Below are 16,535 nucleotides of genomic sequence, written 5' to 3' on the forward strand. Positions count from 1 at the left end.
TGAAAATAATTTCTCAAGACCACTTCTCCTTTCTTAAAAGATCTCGATTCTTCACCATCTTTAATTTAAACAGTCTTGGAACTATTTAAATATAGAAGTAGGGGAAAGGGGGTAGCCCCGGCCAATTTTGTTTTTTTTGTTATTGTGATTAAATTATCAAGGGAAATACAACGAAAACTACGAAAAAATAATCAACACAATATTTATTCGTATTAGAATATTGAAAATTTGAACAAAAATAATATCCAATACGTTTTAAACCCACTTCAAATAGTGGTCAAATTTTGATATCTTTTAAAAGTGGCGGGTAGCTCCGGCCACCTACGTAATTAGTGGCCAAATCGGTTTTTGGCGACACACACATCGTAGTTATAGTACAAATCCGATGGATTTATATCTACACATGCCTCGTGAGCCCAATCTAAATCCAATCCTGACCCGATCCTGCAGAGAAGTTCGTGGAACGTCATACTGATCTGCGGCAGCTCTCTCAGAACATTTTTTCTCAAGCACCGCTTGAATGGCTTTTTTTCATGTTTTCTTCACTCCAGTCTCGGCGATTCGTAGTTCTAGTTTTAAATTTCGGCATTGTGACACTGAAAAAAATTTTTTTTTTAAATTAAGACTTAAAATATTAACCTCTATATAGACTAACATATGGCCGGGGATACCCCCAAAACTAATGGCCGGGGTTACCCGACATGACTTTCTTCGAAAAAATAAAATAAAAAAAAAGCAGCTAATTATACGTTGAAATAAACTTCAAAGTGCAAAATAGAATAGTATTCCATTATGTAAACAAAATCAAATAAATAATTACTTACCTTTATCCAATGAATAACGGTTTTCGAAACAATTGAAGTCACGCGGCCGTCGACGACGAAAAAGAAATTCACTCTATCACGCCCGAACGCAGCGGTCAATCGACTTCAACTGTTTGCATTTGACGAATTACTCTTATATAAACGCACATGGAGATCACACGAACTTCAAAATCACGCCGCGCGAAATACTAATATTTACTATGGCCGAGGCTACCCACCGGCCGGGGCTACCCCCCTTTCCCCTACATGTCATAAACATTTATGTCTGGTGTGCCTTAATTTTTTCGAAATAGTAGCAGTAAAATATTTCTATAGAAATTTTCATTATTTACCTACATTAACAAAAAATTCTGCAGAGCAAATGCAGTTTCATGTGGTGTGTTGATTAAGTAAATAGTGAACGCATAATTTTCCAAAACATTAATATTTCATAGGTTAGTTCGCTTAAATTATTTGCAACTGACTAAATAATAGTGTCACATAAATGTCACGTGAAAGTTTTTTTATAAAAACGAGAAAGAGCACCTGTTTTCAGGAATGCTTACTAAAAGATATTATGAGATTTATTTATTATCGATTGTTCGAAAGAGTTACCGCGGTCCTGGTACATAAAAGGCCTACGACGGAACACGACGGTTTTTAGTTAGTAAGAGTCTGACACCCTCACCGCTGCTAAAAAAGGTTTATTTATTACTAGCCGTTTTCCCGCGGTTTTACTCGCGTCCCGTGGTAGCTACTGCTCGTACCGGGATAAAATATAGCCTATGTTGCTCGTGGATAATGTAGCTTTCGAATGGTGAAAGAATTTTTAAAAACGGTCCAGTAGTTTTTGAGCTTATTCATTACAACCAAACAAACAAAGTTTTCCTCTTTATTAGTATAGATATTATAAGTATAGATGAGTTAATCGGAGCTTTAACTTTGTCAACTAGAACCATACGATTCCTGTTGGAATGTTTTATGCTACTTTTGTAAAGCTAAAGACTTTTTTTGTGGGTTTGCTTGAACGAGCCAATAAGCACAAAAATATTTCAGTATTTTAATCCCATTTATATAGGCAGATTATAGGCAACTTTCTTTTGTAGGTTCGTAAAGTTAAAAAAAGCATTTGCCAGCGGTTTCACTCGCGTCCGCGGTCCGCGCCCGCGCAATGCATTTTGCATTGCGCGGGCGCGGACCGCGGACCGCTGTTCAATGAATCATCTAAATCTAAATAAATATGTTTACAATTTCTGCACGAAGAGATGACTTGCGGACACGTTATGTTCACATGGCACTGTAATTATGCTAATATCTTAATCAAACAGACATTCGCTTATGAACTACAATGAGCTAAACACTTGATACAATATCTATATTTTCGTTCTTTTGCATGTTCAATTAAACACTATATTTTTATGCTCACGTGATGTTTAATGAACGGAGGAATTTGCCGTGGATAAGTAGTCATTTATGTATTTAATAAGGTAATACAAGTCTGCAGTTATTACTTATCATTAGGTACTTCTGCCATTATGCTCTAGTGCTTTTTTTTAGGTGGTTACTCATCAGGTGACCTCTCTCGCTGTGAGTGTAACGGGAGGGTGTATCAGACTTACTGACTAGAACCCACCGCACTTGGCTGTCGCTCTGTCGAGCCTTGAACCTGGTACTTAAAGACCTCTTATAAAAAGAGGAGGGCTTCAATTAGTGACAATCTGACACACCCTCCCGCTGCATCCACAGCGGGAGAAGTGAAGATAAAAACTAAGTGCAGAATTGCAATACTTTTATAATAAAAAAGAAGAAAGATCAATTAGCAAACATTATAGGACACAGAATACAGTGCCCGCGCACAGGTTCACTTTCTATTTATATGATAATCACTCTCATTGTCTAATGGAACGGCAATCCGACACAACCGGAGAGGGATCAGGCACAGGACCGAGAGCCTCTCATGCTCTAGCTAGAATATTCGTTAAACCATCAATGGTACTGCTCATCTTCCTTCTTACTTATAAAAAAAAAAGAAAAAACATTGGAAAGTTACAGATTATATGCAATCCTATTGGTTTATATTTATCTTTTAGTCACTGTTATAATTTACCTCACTCTGTTCCAATGGACAAACATTAACCTACAGGAAAATGTAATCGCGATCAACTCGACAGAAAGTTGTAAAATATCGATTGAAGTTTTTTTGTTTATTGACTTACATTATATAAGTAGATTCACACTTATCTGAAAAGGGCCAAATAAGAGATCAAATACGTTATTATTATTTAGGAAGAAATAAAAACATAAATACAAAAACAAAATAATTTGAATAAATTCAGTTTGATCGTCGGGACTGGCATAAAACAAAAGCGGATTTGCTATTCCGAAAGAAAAGCTAGAGTAAAGTTATTGAAAAAGCATGAGATATAAAAAAACACAATGAAAAGGTTCCGCAGGGGGAAACGGAACTCTAATGAAATTATACGGCGAATGTGCAAATACTACTTTTTATTTATTGCTCATCATTTCTTCTCTGCTCTCATTAGGTCACTTGGCTTAACAGACGTCTCAAGAACAGGTATGTAACATTCAATACTTTAGAACTTTCTCGACTTTTTAACTTTGTATTAAAAAGATTTTTTTTGTCATGAAGTGGTATTGGGTTGCCCGCGTAACAGGGTTGAGGGGGTCAGATAGGGTAGTCGCTCCTTGTGAAGCACTGGTACACGGCTACATCCGGCTAGACTGGAAGCTGTCCCCAACATAGTTGGGAAAAAGGCTCGGAAGATGATGATTAAAAAGGTTTTTCTTGTGTCAGATAACTATATTTTGGAATAAGTTAGGTTAGTTTTTACTAAAAATGTATTCATTTGCAATAAATAAAGGATAATAACAGTAGGTATATTTCCTATTTACGATTTTTTTGTAAGGATATTTTACAGGTGTAGTTAAATATTGTAAAATTAAAAATGCGCTTAATGTACTTTATCATCTGAAGCTTTATTATTTTATTTTATTATTTCTAATCAGATATTTACACAAAATTATTGAATTTTAGCTATAGGTATAATACAGTATTTTCTTTTTCTAATATTTTAGCTTTTATAGTTGAAATAAGCGCTATCTAACACTAGTTAATTATCACAAAATTAATTAAATTACTAATAATAAATAAACAGCTTTTTACATAATTTTATTAATGCATGTTGTTTTGTGATCGTTCCACTCAATCTAAACGTAATGGAATAATAAAATAATCATCATCCTTATCCCAACTTTATTTCCAAGTTTTGTTTGGTTTCTCTATGTTCAGAAACTACAAAACTTCTTCTTCCTCCTGCCCTATTCCCAATTTTATTTGGGGTCGGCGCAATGTGTCATTCTCTTTCATTTTCCCTGTCATTCGTCATACTGACACTCACTCCCTTCCTATTCATATCATCTTTCAGGCAATCCATCCATCTTTTCTTAGGTCTTCCTCTTCCTCTCTACTCATCTACATTTATACTTAGCACACACTTTGTTGTATGCGAATCATCCCTCTTCATTACATGCCCATAGCATGATAACCTTCTACTTCTCATCTTTTCGGTAACTGGCGTTACTTTCAGATTTTCTCAACTTTTCTGAAACTGCAAAACTGATTTGAAAAAATCTTTCAATGTTTGAAAGCTACACTATCCTTGGGTCTGAGACATACCTACTTAGGTTTATATTGAATCCGCGTATGGAGAGGATATTCCTTCCCGATGAGGGTGAAATCACGATAAGCAGCTAGTGTTACAAATATTGGGCTTCTGCAATCTACCGCAAATAAGATTACTATTCTTATTTGCGGTAGATTGCAGAAGCCCGTCACAGAGAGTGGATACAAGTATGACGTCTGACAGAGAGGAATGGAAGAAAACGACATGTTGCGCCGACCCCAATGATCTGGGAACAGGGCAGGAAGATGATGATGATGACACTACAGATAAAACAGTTGGCCGACAGTTGACCCGATTAAAACCCTAGAAAAAATGTTTTCCAAGAAAATCTTAATTCCAATCAAAGTTTTCAGTCGCTCTGATGCCGGCTAAATACCAGATCTTTGTAATGTGCGTACGTAATCTTCATACTGACACATGAACTAAAACAAATTAACAGTCAACTAATAGTTCACAGTTTACAGTGTCAATCATCAATACTCGTTAATCTAAGTTGGTATTATTAAAATAAGATGAAAATTTTCCACTTCACATAAATATTAATAATGTCAAGTGGAAAATTTCAGAACACTTATTTTACATTGTTCATTCATAAAGCATTACACATAATTAAACCGCAGCTGAATTAATGTGAACCCAAAAAGATTTAACACAAAATAATTAAGTCAATTGCAGACTTCTAGAAGATTTTTCATAAACGTAGTTATTCGTTCCGATCGCGTTTCACCACGGTGTGGTCAAAGATGGAGTACGCTTACCTAAAAGTAACTTTTTTTTATAATGAAGACTCCTAGTTTGTAGATATTATGAAACAGTCTCAAGCAGAGAGTTCCACTCCAAAACCCACATAGTAAACATGTTCACAGTAGTCCCTTCTCCAGTTTTTGGTTACTCGTAAGGACTTCCAAAGATGTTCAAATGTTAGTCGGGATCCACCAATTTTATGTGCCTTCTGAAACACAGAGAAAATCACCATGACAAGATGGTTGCCCATATACGGAGGGTTGCCTAAACTTATACGGCTGAAAAACAGCTGTAATGTAATTAAAGTGCGATAAAAAGAATTCAATGGAAAATAATTTAAGTTATTGTAAACAGGTGCAGTGACAATAAAACATGTCGGAAATAATATTCTCTATTAATGGGAAGCGGTATAAAGGTAAGAACGATCATATTCTTTTCATTTTATTCATTTCTAAGACGTTTTGGGGATTAATTTACTTTGAAAATAAAGGGGAGTGTCGGTTTTACCCTTTGAGGTTATTTGTAAAGTAGTAAAGTTTTGAGAAATTATTGAAATTTTATTGTAGTGGATGGTAAATTCGGTCCGGACGTGTCTCTGAACGAGTACATTCGCTCGGTGGCGGCGCTGCGCGGCACGAAGGCGATGTGCCACGAGGGCGGCTGCGGTGCGTGCGTCGTCGCCGCGCGCGCAGCGCTGCCGCCAAACAACCAGCTCAAGACATTCGCTGTCAACTCTGTGAGTCCATACAACAATATTTCTGACTTCCTGTACCTAGTCAAAAGGGTGGTTTTACAGTCACATCAACGTTGAGGTTGTCATGAAATTAAAGTAAAAAGTGATATCCTTTTATTAAGATGTATTGGTAAAATTGTAGAATATTTGAATATAAGAACTGACTATAGCCTTCGTTTTGCAATGAATTGACAAAATTATGATCTTACAATCTTAGTCTTACAACAAAGTGTGATTTGTGAATGTGTTTCCTGCTTTCCTTTAGTGCCTTGTGTCGGTATTCTCTTGTCATGGATGGGAGGTGACAACTGTGGAGGGTATTGGGAACAGAATCAAGGGCTACCACGACATACAGAGCAGACTGGCCAAGTTTAACGGCACGCAGTGTGGGTACTGCACTCCTGGGTGGGTCATGAATATGTACAGGTAAGTAAATAAAAAATACTACAAATGTGATAGCACTAAGCAATATCAAACAATTTCAATTTTTAACCCTATTTCCAGTCTGTATGAATCTAAAGATGGCGACTTAACCTCGGAGGAAATTGAAAATTCTTTCGCCAGTAACATGTGCAGGTGTACCGGCTACAGACCAATAGCCGATGCTTTCAAAACTTTTGCTAAAGATGCTGACCAAAAACTATTAACCAAGTTATCCGATATTGAAGAATTAGATATTGTAAAATCTTGTGGGTTGAAATGTGCCCAAAGTTGCTCTCATCGAGAAAAATGCTGTAATGGTGACATTGTTAAATTCAATGGTTTAAATGAAAACCAGCAATCGGATGAAGAGGTTGAAGAGAATTTTATTCATATAGACGATCATAAAATGATTGTGTGATTTTTTTTTTTTTTTTTTTTTTTTTTTTTGAGATTAGAATATAATTTATATTTTTTACTATAAATATTCAATTATCTATAATTTAATTTTACGGCTAATTAGTTACTAATAAATATATATACAACATACAACTAACTTATTACCTAATATATACACTTACTATAAATAAAAATATTTAAAAAATTGCATCAAAAAACTCCTCATCGCTGCCCACCGGGAGTGTACCCAAGAGGCTGGCAGCATTGCCACGTTGGATGGCAATGCTTACTTTTTGGCCAAAATAAAAACCAGCCCTTGGGTCACCTGAAGTGTCAACAAGTCGCTTAGCGATATCCTTATATAGGAGATGAGCACTTGGACCCCACGGCCCGAGGGTTTCAACCCCAAACGGCTCAAAGGTATAGTTACCCACCAGGGTACTATATTTGCGCCGTTTGAGGTCCTCTGCAGCCGCAGCAGCGGAACCAGCACATCGCGCCGAGCTAGGAAGGTGAGATGGTGCAAGAGTATCGACACAGGTCGCGTCCCATACTAAAGACCTACCCATCTTCCACGGGAACAACGACATACTGTCTGGTCTCTTGCCATCGTCGGGTGCCAGACCATTGGGTTCTAATATGGCTGGAACGCCGACGGCAACAAGAGCGCGACGGATTATGTCATTGATATTCGCATGCCGTGCAAAACGGCCGGCGCTGCGGCTACATGACCGTGGTGTCCAAGACTGCTGACAGCTTCACCACATGGGCAGCGGTGAGGAGAGCAACACGGAGCACCCAATCGCAAGCAAATAGCTAGCCGGAAAGTGGTGTCGTCAAACAAGGTGCCTATGTTTGACGACGGAAGTGCCAGAAGCCATAAACCCGACTCCCATTCGCCCACAGCCAGAAGGCGCGCTCGCTCTGCAGAAGAAATTGACGTATTAATCAGATTATTCCGTGTAGCTCTGCAGAGCGGCTCATCCCACTGTCTCTGAGAGGATGGGTTGACGGGTAGATCAATATTCGGGCAGGTGATTTTCCAAGCCTCTACAGCCTCAGCCAGGCATGGTACCTCGCAATTGACCAGTGTGGAAGGGAGAATTTTCCTAGTCAATTTCTCAGTACCATGGACGGAGGATATAAAGGCCGGTAAACTTATACTAGAAATTTTGCGGACGCCAAGCCCTCCCATGCGAATGGGAAGAGTAGCCTGAACCCAGGCTCGGTCGTCTAGGGCCACATTTAAAATTGATGATAATGTGTGTGATAATTTTATGATTATTATGCATTCCAGGCGTAAACCAACTCTCAGACTATGCTAAAAACGTAATAGATATATTTAACGTGGCTGATATAAAAGGTTACATTATTGATGTTAATCTCATCCTGGGAGCCGGTATGACACTTTCTGATATGATGGAACTGTTTCTAAGTTTATCAGAGAAGAGAGAAGAGTTTTCGTATTTGAAAGATTTTTATAATCATATGGATTTGGTAGCTCATATCCCTGTGAGAAATGTAAGTGGTTTGATAGCATTATTTTCCTCATTCTCAATAAAAATTCGTCTTGTGATTTTAACAGTATCTTACGTGCTCATTCAATAACGTTTTATTTGCCTATTTTAGATTGGAACTATTGGTGGTAATCTGTATTTGAAGCATCTAAACAATGAATTCCAAACAGATTTGTTCCTGCTTTTCGAAACTATTGGAGGATTGGTCACTATTTGTAAGAATAATTTGTTTCACAGTTTTCATTTCTTTTTCTGTTTTTAGATAAAGATTCATTTATTGCATAACTGTGTACATATTGATGTATTTAACAATAGATTAGCTCAACAGTCTATCCAAGTCGGACATGCAATATTAAAATAAAGTAGAGAAAAACAATTCGTTGCTTTCATGCTTTGAACCAAGACAGTCTCGCTCATTTCGCGGACTTATTTATAAGCCCTACTTACTAGTGATGTATCTTTACAGCTGAAAGTGTAGACAGTGATGTGAAAGTAAGTCTTACCGATTTTTTGAAGACTTCCATGGAAGGCAAAATTATTAAAAATGTTGTGTTGCCACCGTTATCTAAGTCTTGTTATGTAAAAAGTTTTAAGGTAAGACTTCAATATTTTGTCTGAAGTACTTAGTGCCCTTATAAAGTCTGGCCTTACAAATTTTACGGATAAAAACCAATAGTAGACATTTACTGTTGCAGATAATGTGTCGATCGCAAAACACACACGCTATTGTGAACGCCGGTTTTCTCTTCGAATTCAAACAAAATTCGATGTTGTTAGAAAAAACTTCTATTGTTTACGGAGGTATTTCGGAATCATTTGTACATGCTGAAAAAACTGAAGAACTTTTAAAGGGAAAAGACCCGTATACTGATGAAACACTACAGTTAGCTTTGAAATCCTTGCATGAGGAGGTAAACCCTGTTGAAGCACCGCCGGAGCCATCAGCTGCTTATAGAAGGATGTTAGCAGTGTCACTATATTATAAGGTTCGTAGTATGACAAGTTCACTTCATAATAGGAATCAAATAGAAAATTTATAAAAGGAAAAAGGTTACAAAAACAAACTAAGGATATATTCAATATTTAGCATATTAACTGTTTTTCTGTGTATTTTAGGCAATCCTAAGCCTCTGCCCAAGCAACAGAATGAACTCAACCTTCAAATCTGGTGGTGAAGTTATAAAACGCCATACATCCAAAGGCATGCAATCTTTTGAAACCGACGAGACTGTATGGCCATTAAATCAGCCGGTACCTAAATTAGAGGCGTTGGTACAATGCAGCGGTGAGGCCACATTTGCTAACGATTTAGAGGCTATGCCAAATGAAGTGTTTGCTGCCTTTGTCACGGCTGATGTGGTTCCGGGCAGTGTCATCAAGGATTTCGATACATCTGAAGCCTTTGTAAGTATACATCGTTTAACACAATTGAATTTCGTTTTGGGGCGAATAATTTTAAGCAAAATACCTATTTGCCGTCAATTATAGAATGGAATTTTCGCAAAATTCACTCTTGACTACTGAATGCTTTATGATTTCAGAAATTGCCAGGAGTAATCGCGTTTTATACAGCCAGTGATTTCCCAGGAGTTAATGTATTCACACCATCAAACTTCTTGTTCATAACGGAGTATGAAGCAATACTCTGTGATAAGCAAGTCCTGTTCCACGGACAACCAGCAGGAATCATAGTAGCTGAAAGGGAGAAAATTGCCAACCTAGCAGCTAAACTTGTCAAAATAAATTATAGTTCAATTAGTCAAAATAAACCTTTGCTCACAATTGATCAGGTTCTCAAGTCTCCAGAAAAGAGTAAAAGAGTCAGGGCTGACCAAACTGTAGAACCAACTGATGTAGGCACTGATGTCAAAGAAGTTGTAACTGGGGAATTGGAATTGAAGGAACAATATCATTTTCATATGGAAACTCAGACCTGCGTTGCCAGGCCTACTGAAGACGGGATGGAAGTATATTCATCTGCGCAATGGATTGATGTCGTGAATGTTGCTATCGCTAAAGCTTTGAACATACCGGTTAACAGGTTCGTGAACTTTTAGATGATTATGACAGTCATTGACAAAAATTTTGATAATAACAATTTGTCACTTATTTTCATTATATTGAACAGAACGAAGCAAACGTTTCAGTCTATTCAACCAATTTTGGGATAAAACTCTATAGTTAAGATAGGTATTTATTTAATTAATTTTTTGGCTGTTATTATTTAATAATTATCTCTTATTTCAGTGTAAACGTGGTTGTTCGTCGTCTGGGCGGTGCTTACGGTGGCAAGATAATTCGTTCTGCTCAAATAGCATGCTCTACCGCTCTTGTTACTCATCTTTTGAATAGACCTTGCAGAATGATTTTGCCATTGATTACAAATATGAAGTCGATAGGGAAACGGATTCCGACTAAGTGCAACATTGAGGTAACACAAGATTGACTTTAACCAATATTTATGAAGTTTACCAGATATTTTCACTTTCTTTCTTCTTGGGGATACTTGCCCACAGGCTGGAGTAAATGCTAAGGGTGAAATCCAGTATCTGAAGAATAATTTCTACCAGGATGGAGGTTGCTCTTACAACGAGGTTCTAACAGCCATAACGACGCAACATTTTCTAAACTGTTATAACGCCAAGAGATGGTACATGTCTTCATACAGCGTTTTAACTGATAAAACTTCACACTCTTTTTGTAGAGCGCCATGTAAGTACGTTTTTGTATGGTTTCGTTTTTTTTTACTCATGTGGTATAAGAAAGAAATAGTTCGATTTTTGGGTTCGATTGGCTTTTACCACTGATACTGATTTGATATTTTTATTTAATCGTCAACTCGCAGCTTCAACCGAAGGCGTTGCCATGATAGAATATATGATGGAGAAAATAGCATTTACTCTAAAACAAGACTCAATGGAAGTGAGGCTTCTAAATATGGATCTTGAGGATAACCCAATCCCAGAAATGATAACCCAAATTAAGAAAGATGCTGATTACGATGACAGGTGTAAAGAAGTCGAGGAGTTTAACAAGAACAATCGTTGGAGAAAACGTGCCATCAAGATGATCCCAATATCTGTCGATATAGCTTATTATGGAGGTTTTAATGCGACAGTATCAATTTATCATGGTGATGGATCCGTAGTCGTCACTCATGGAGGCGTAGAAATGGGACAGGGCATAAATACAAAAACAGCGCAAACTTGCGCTTACATTCTTGGTATACCTTTGCATAAGATAAGTGTGAAACCCAGCAGCAGTTTCGCCACACCTAATACTTTTGTTACTGGTGCGAGTGTTGGCAGTGAATCTGTAGTATTTGCTGCTAAGAAAGCTTGTGAAGTACTAAACGAACGACTGAAGCCTATAAGAGAATCACTGGATAACCCTACATGGGCAGATTTGATTGTAAGTGCCCATACAGCTGGGTTAGATCTTAAAGCCACTTATACATTCGCAACAACCGATGCAAGCTCCTATAAGGTGTATGCTGTTGGTATGTTAGAATTAGAATTGGACATTTTGACTGGTAACCATGATGTTGTAAGAGTTGATATATTACAAGACTCTGGGAGAAGTTTGAGCCCTGAAATTGATATTGCGCAGGTTTGTAATAAAGTTGTCAGTTTTTTAAAATAGTTTTATCAAGGCTTTGTTTACGAGAGTTTATTGATGTCTGAGAAACTTGTTAGCTGTGATTCTATCTAGAGTTGAGCATCTTCTATGAATCTTAAATCTTTCCAGATCGAAGGCGCATTTATAATGGGATTAGGCTACTGGACATCAGAACAACTTATTTACGACGGAGCCACTGGCAAGCTTCTAACTGATAGAACCTGGAATTATAAGATTCCCGGAATTAAAGACATTCCTTCTGATATGAGAATTTATTTCCGTCGCAATGCTAAGAATGAATTTGGTGTTTTGCAGTCCAAAGGTATTATTTTGTACACTAAAGTTTTTTATTGTTTTTCTTTGTACTGGTGCGGTTATTATATGCTATTTTGTCAAGAAAACTGCCCATATTCTTAATATCCTTCAACCAGTCTATCACTTGTTGAGTGATATGGTGTTGTAATGAAAAAAAAAAGACTATCTAGTGTTAAGCACTGAGCTCCACGCGGAGCGGTCAGACTAATTAAACAATTTCTTTCGCAAAACTTAAATAGTAAAGCAAAACGAATCGTTTCTTATTGACTCTGAACTTTCACAATTATTTTATACACGGAAGTATTATGAACTTGCCCATAGCAACCGGTGAGCCATCGACATGCCTAGCCACGGTATTCCTTCACGCCGCTCGCGAAGCCGTCCGTGCCGCTCGCTTGCAAGCCGGCTATGAAGACACATGGTTCGATATAGGTATGTTACCTCCTGTTTGCACATGCCCAGATATAAGCACATTTAAACAAATAGAATCATTATCATCTCTCGAGCCTTTTCCCAACTATGTTGGGGTCGGCTTCCAGTCTAACCGGATTTGGCTGAGTACCAGTGTTTTACAAGGAGCGACTGCCTATCTGACCTCCTCAACCCAGTGACCCAGGCGACCCAATACTCCTTGGTTAGACTGGTGTCAGACTTACTGGCTTCTGACTACCCGTAGCAACTGCCAAGGATGTTCAATGACAGCCAAGAAATAATATGACACGGATGTTCAATTAAATAAACAAATAAAATCATCATCCTCCGAGCCTTTATCCCAACTATGTTGGGGTCGGCTTCCAGTCTAACCGGATGTAGCTGAGTACCAATTCTCTACAAGGAGCGACTGCCTTATCTGACCCCCTCAACCCAATTACCCGGGCGACCCGATTGTCCTTGGTTAGATTGGTGTCAGACTTACTGACTTCTGACTACCCGTAACAACTGCCAAGGCTGTTCAATGAAGTAAACAAATAAAATATAAACTAATAAATATTTTTAATTTTTCAGACATTCCTTGCACTACGGAAAGTATCTTCAATGCTGTTGGACATAAACTAGAGCATTTCACATTGAAATAAAGAACATAGAACTACGTACTTCTTTTACGCATTAGGAGCTTTTTTAGGTACATTGGGTTTTATTTTTCAGTACTAAATAAATAATGTATCTGTAATCGATTTTCTTGTCTCAATATTCTAAACCCGCTTCCTATACCTGTTCACAAAGATTTAATAAGTTTTTATTTATAATTTATTACTTTTTTTATAAATTCATGGAAGTGAATGTCGTCTCTGTGTTACACTCTGATTTTCTTTTTTTTCTTAGTATGTTCGGTAGTAAAGTTACTACAAACCAATGAAATTACGCGATTAACACACGGTACCTCGGCAAAGCGGATTTCGTAGCGGCTCCCCGCGCGGTAAGGCGGTTTACACGCCTGTCAGCGTGGATGGATTTTACGCGGATTTGACCAGTTTGATCACAGACACTGGCAAAAGTGCGGCGCCCCGTGTGTGATGCACCGCCCCACCGCGCGGCCGTCCGCATGGAGGGGCGGTGGCGGTAAGAGCACCGCTCGAACGCGCGGTCAGGCGGTGTACGTGTGTTAGGCATCAACTTATTTAATACAGGTCAATGCGACATGAAATCCGCATCACGTGCCGTGAGTTAATCACCTTACACAGATGGGTTTAATAAAGGTGAGGTATATCGAAGACTCGGTAAACTATCACTCAGATATCAGAAATCCCATCAGTGTCGATAATGTGAGCACTTATAGCAGTCAGAGCCGTGATAGCTTACACGCGATGTTTCCTGGTCTACGAGGTGCCCTTAGATAGTAATCACAAACCAAGGAAATAATCTGACTTAATGTCTGTGAAATTCTGAATACATACCTATATCCTTGACATGAAAATCCTAACTATCCTTACTAACATTATAAATGTGAAAGTTACTCTGTCTGTCTGTCTTTCTGTCTGTCTGTCATTTCTTCACGCCTAAACTACTGAACCAATTTGTGTGAAATTTGGTACAGACACAGTTTGGAACTTGAGAGAGGAGGGATAGTTTTTATTACAAAAACATATAAAAATCAAAAGTATTCCGGACATATAGCGCCATCTATTGGTCAAACCAAAAATCTGGCGGGGGTCATTACATTCTACGCGAATTGACGCGAACGAAGTCGCAGGGAAAAGCTAGATCTAACTTAATGACACTATAATTAAATGTTCTTTTACTTTAATAACTTATTCTAAAATCGCTCTAAGTGTACCTAGTTCATTTTTATAAATTAATATAAGAATTTCACAATGCATGATTTTTGGTAACGGCTACAAAAAAAGTCATTGTTATCATCATTACATAGCCTTTTCTCGACAAGATGATTACAATTTGGTTTGTTAACGCTACAGTGAATTAGTTGATCCAACCAACCGTACATTATGGTGATACCACACGAACAAGTGCGATGTCGTGCGTGTCTTATCGACAGTGTTCGACATCTTTCATCAATTTTGCTCGTACTTATTGACATTAGCTACGAACGAGGTAAATCAATCATGTTTTTGACTTAGGTACACAAATTTCAAAAGACTAAACTAAATTCGGTATGACTGGTGGTAAGTTAAGGTAAGTTTCAGTATTCTGATTTCAAGTTATGTTAGAATGAGAAAATGCCGTGAAGCCGTAAAAATAATAGTTTGAAAACTGTAATGTATGACACAGTTCTTGAATTATTTCACTTTTCAAAACCATATTGACTACCAAATTTTTGAATTAAAATGCTAAAAAATCACCAATTTAAAAAATATGAGAACAATTTTAATTTAGATTTTAACATGCGTTGTATTTTGTTCGGGCGACAACGCCGTCTAGTACACCTTTACTCCCAAATATAGTAAAAAAAAAATATAACTATAGAATGAGAAAATTCTATGTGAGTTAATACAAGTACAAAGGTCAAGTTATTTAGCTGCCAACATGGTTAATAACAATAGTTTTTGATTGCTAACTTTGGAGTATTTTGATGGGTGTCAACATTACATTCTTGGTAGGTATGCGTGCGAGCAAAATATTTGTTACCTAATACTGCTTCGTGCATAATAAACAATTGACAACGATTGTCCTAAGCTTCTCTAAAAATTATACACGTCTTGTATGATTATTAGAAAAAAATGGAGCTTAATTACGTAGTATTTACAAATCCGTTGTCTACACCTTTTCTTTTCTTTTTTTTAACGATGTCAAAAAATCATCAAATGTAAAACCCCTCCCGCTGTGGGTTAGCAGCGGTGAGGGAGTGTCAGACTCTTACTGACCAAAAACCGTCGTGTTCCGTCGTAGGCCTTTTATGTACCAGGGCCGCGGTAACTCTTTCGAACAATCCCGCAGCCCCGGCAGACCTTGGCCCTGCTGGGCCCCGCTGTAACTTATGGATCAGTCATGGATTACTAAAATCTTTCAGCAAGGTCGATAAAATTTCTTTTTTGTTTACGTCACAGCATCGGCATAAATATCGCATGAATGTTGAAATAGCATGCATGTATGGAATCGTTTCATAACAATCGTGAGATGCTATCGTAAGGGTAGCGGAACAAAACGCGACATTTCAAACTAGATAAACATCTCGTCGACTTTTTATAGTTAGACCGCTGATTGTGTGAACTTGAAAATAAAAATATTAAAAAAAAATATGACATATCTAGACATACCTACTTCGAATTAAAATGTCTATCTGAGGCTAAAGATTTACTTAAATTTACATGTTCTGCTAAAATTTTCTCAATTTTGATTAACTTACCTTTATCATCAATCTAAATTGCCAGATGTGTAATATTGGCTTGTGTGTGTAAAATTGTACTTTCTAAGTATATCTTGGACACCAATGGCTGATAAAAAGGTGAAGGAAAACATCTTGAGGAAACCTGGACTATATAGTCTGAAATCACCAACCCGCATTGAGCAAGCGTGGTAATTAATGCTCAATCCTTCTTCGTGTGAGAGGAGGCCTGTGCCCAGCAGTGGGACGATAAAAAGGCTGCAACAGTAATATTGGCTAGATTCATGTCGCCATTTTTGGTGAAATTGCTCCGAATATACATTTGGTATAGAAGAATTGACTTTTTTATGGTGGTTTATAAAATATCGGTAGGTTATATTTTACAAAACTTCAAGATTACCGTGTTAGTTTACTTTTAATCTGTACCGCATTTTATTCTATTTTGTAACATTACTTCAAAAATTAACACCGAACAATTTTACAAATATCTTTACAGTAGGT

At 37.5% G+C, this 16,535-nt stretch overlaps 1 protein-coding gene across 1 annotated transcript; it reads left to right on the plus strand.

Moving 5' to 3' along the window:
* Window positions 1-5,623: 5,623 nt before the first annotated feature.
* LOC124636672 (probable aldehyde oxidase 2) lies at window positions 5,624-13,389 on the plus strand. Its single transcript, XM_047172834.1, has 16 exons — window positions 5,624-5,666; window positions 5,818-5,987; window positions 6,250-6,410; window positions 6,489-6,718; window positions 8,101-8,324; window positions 8,433-8,535; window positions 8,787-8,914; window positions 9,016-9,306; window positions 9,437-9,724; window positions 9,862-10,361; window positions 10,568-10,751; window positions 10,837-11,032; window positions 11,166-11,929; window positions 12,068-12,260; window positions 12,575-12,685; window positions 13,259-13,389. The coding sequence occupies exons 1-16, from the start codon at window positions 5,624-5,626 to the stop codon at window positions 13,327-13,329; spliced, it is 3,657 nt and encodes a 1,218-aa protein (XP_047028790.1). The 3' UTR covers window positions 13,330-13,389.
* Window positions 13,390-16,535: the final 3,146 nt, after the last annotated feature.

This window comes from Helicoverpa zea, chromosome 14 (genome assembly GCF_022581195.2).
Source record: "Helicoverpa zea isolate HzStark_Cry1AcR chromosome 14, ilHelZeax1.1, whole genome shotgun sequence".
In the NCBI taxonomy this organism is placed as follows: Eukaryota; Metazoa; Arthropoda; class Insecta; order Lepidoptera; family Noctuidae; genus Helicoverpa; species Helicoverpa zea.

Bases quoted from the DNA above. Each gene is read 5' to 3' on its own strand.
- LOC124636672 (XM_047172834.1), top strand. From the start codon at position 5,624: ATGTCGGAAATAATATTCTCTATTAATGGGAAGCGGTATAAAG. The intron at 5,988-6,249 runs GTGAGTCCATAC...GCTTTCCTTTAG, and splicing joins AGACATTCGCTGTCAACTCT to TGCCTTGTGTCGGTATTCTC. The intron at 12,686-13,258 runs GTATGTTACCTC...TTAATTTTTCAG, and splicing joins AGACACATGGTTCGATATAG to ACATTCCTTGCACTACGGAA.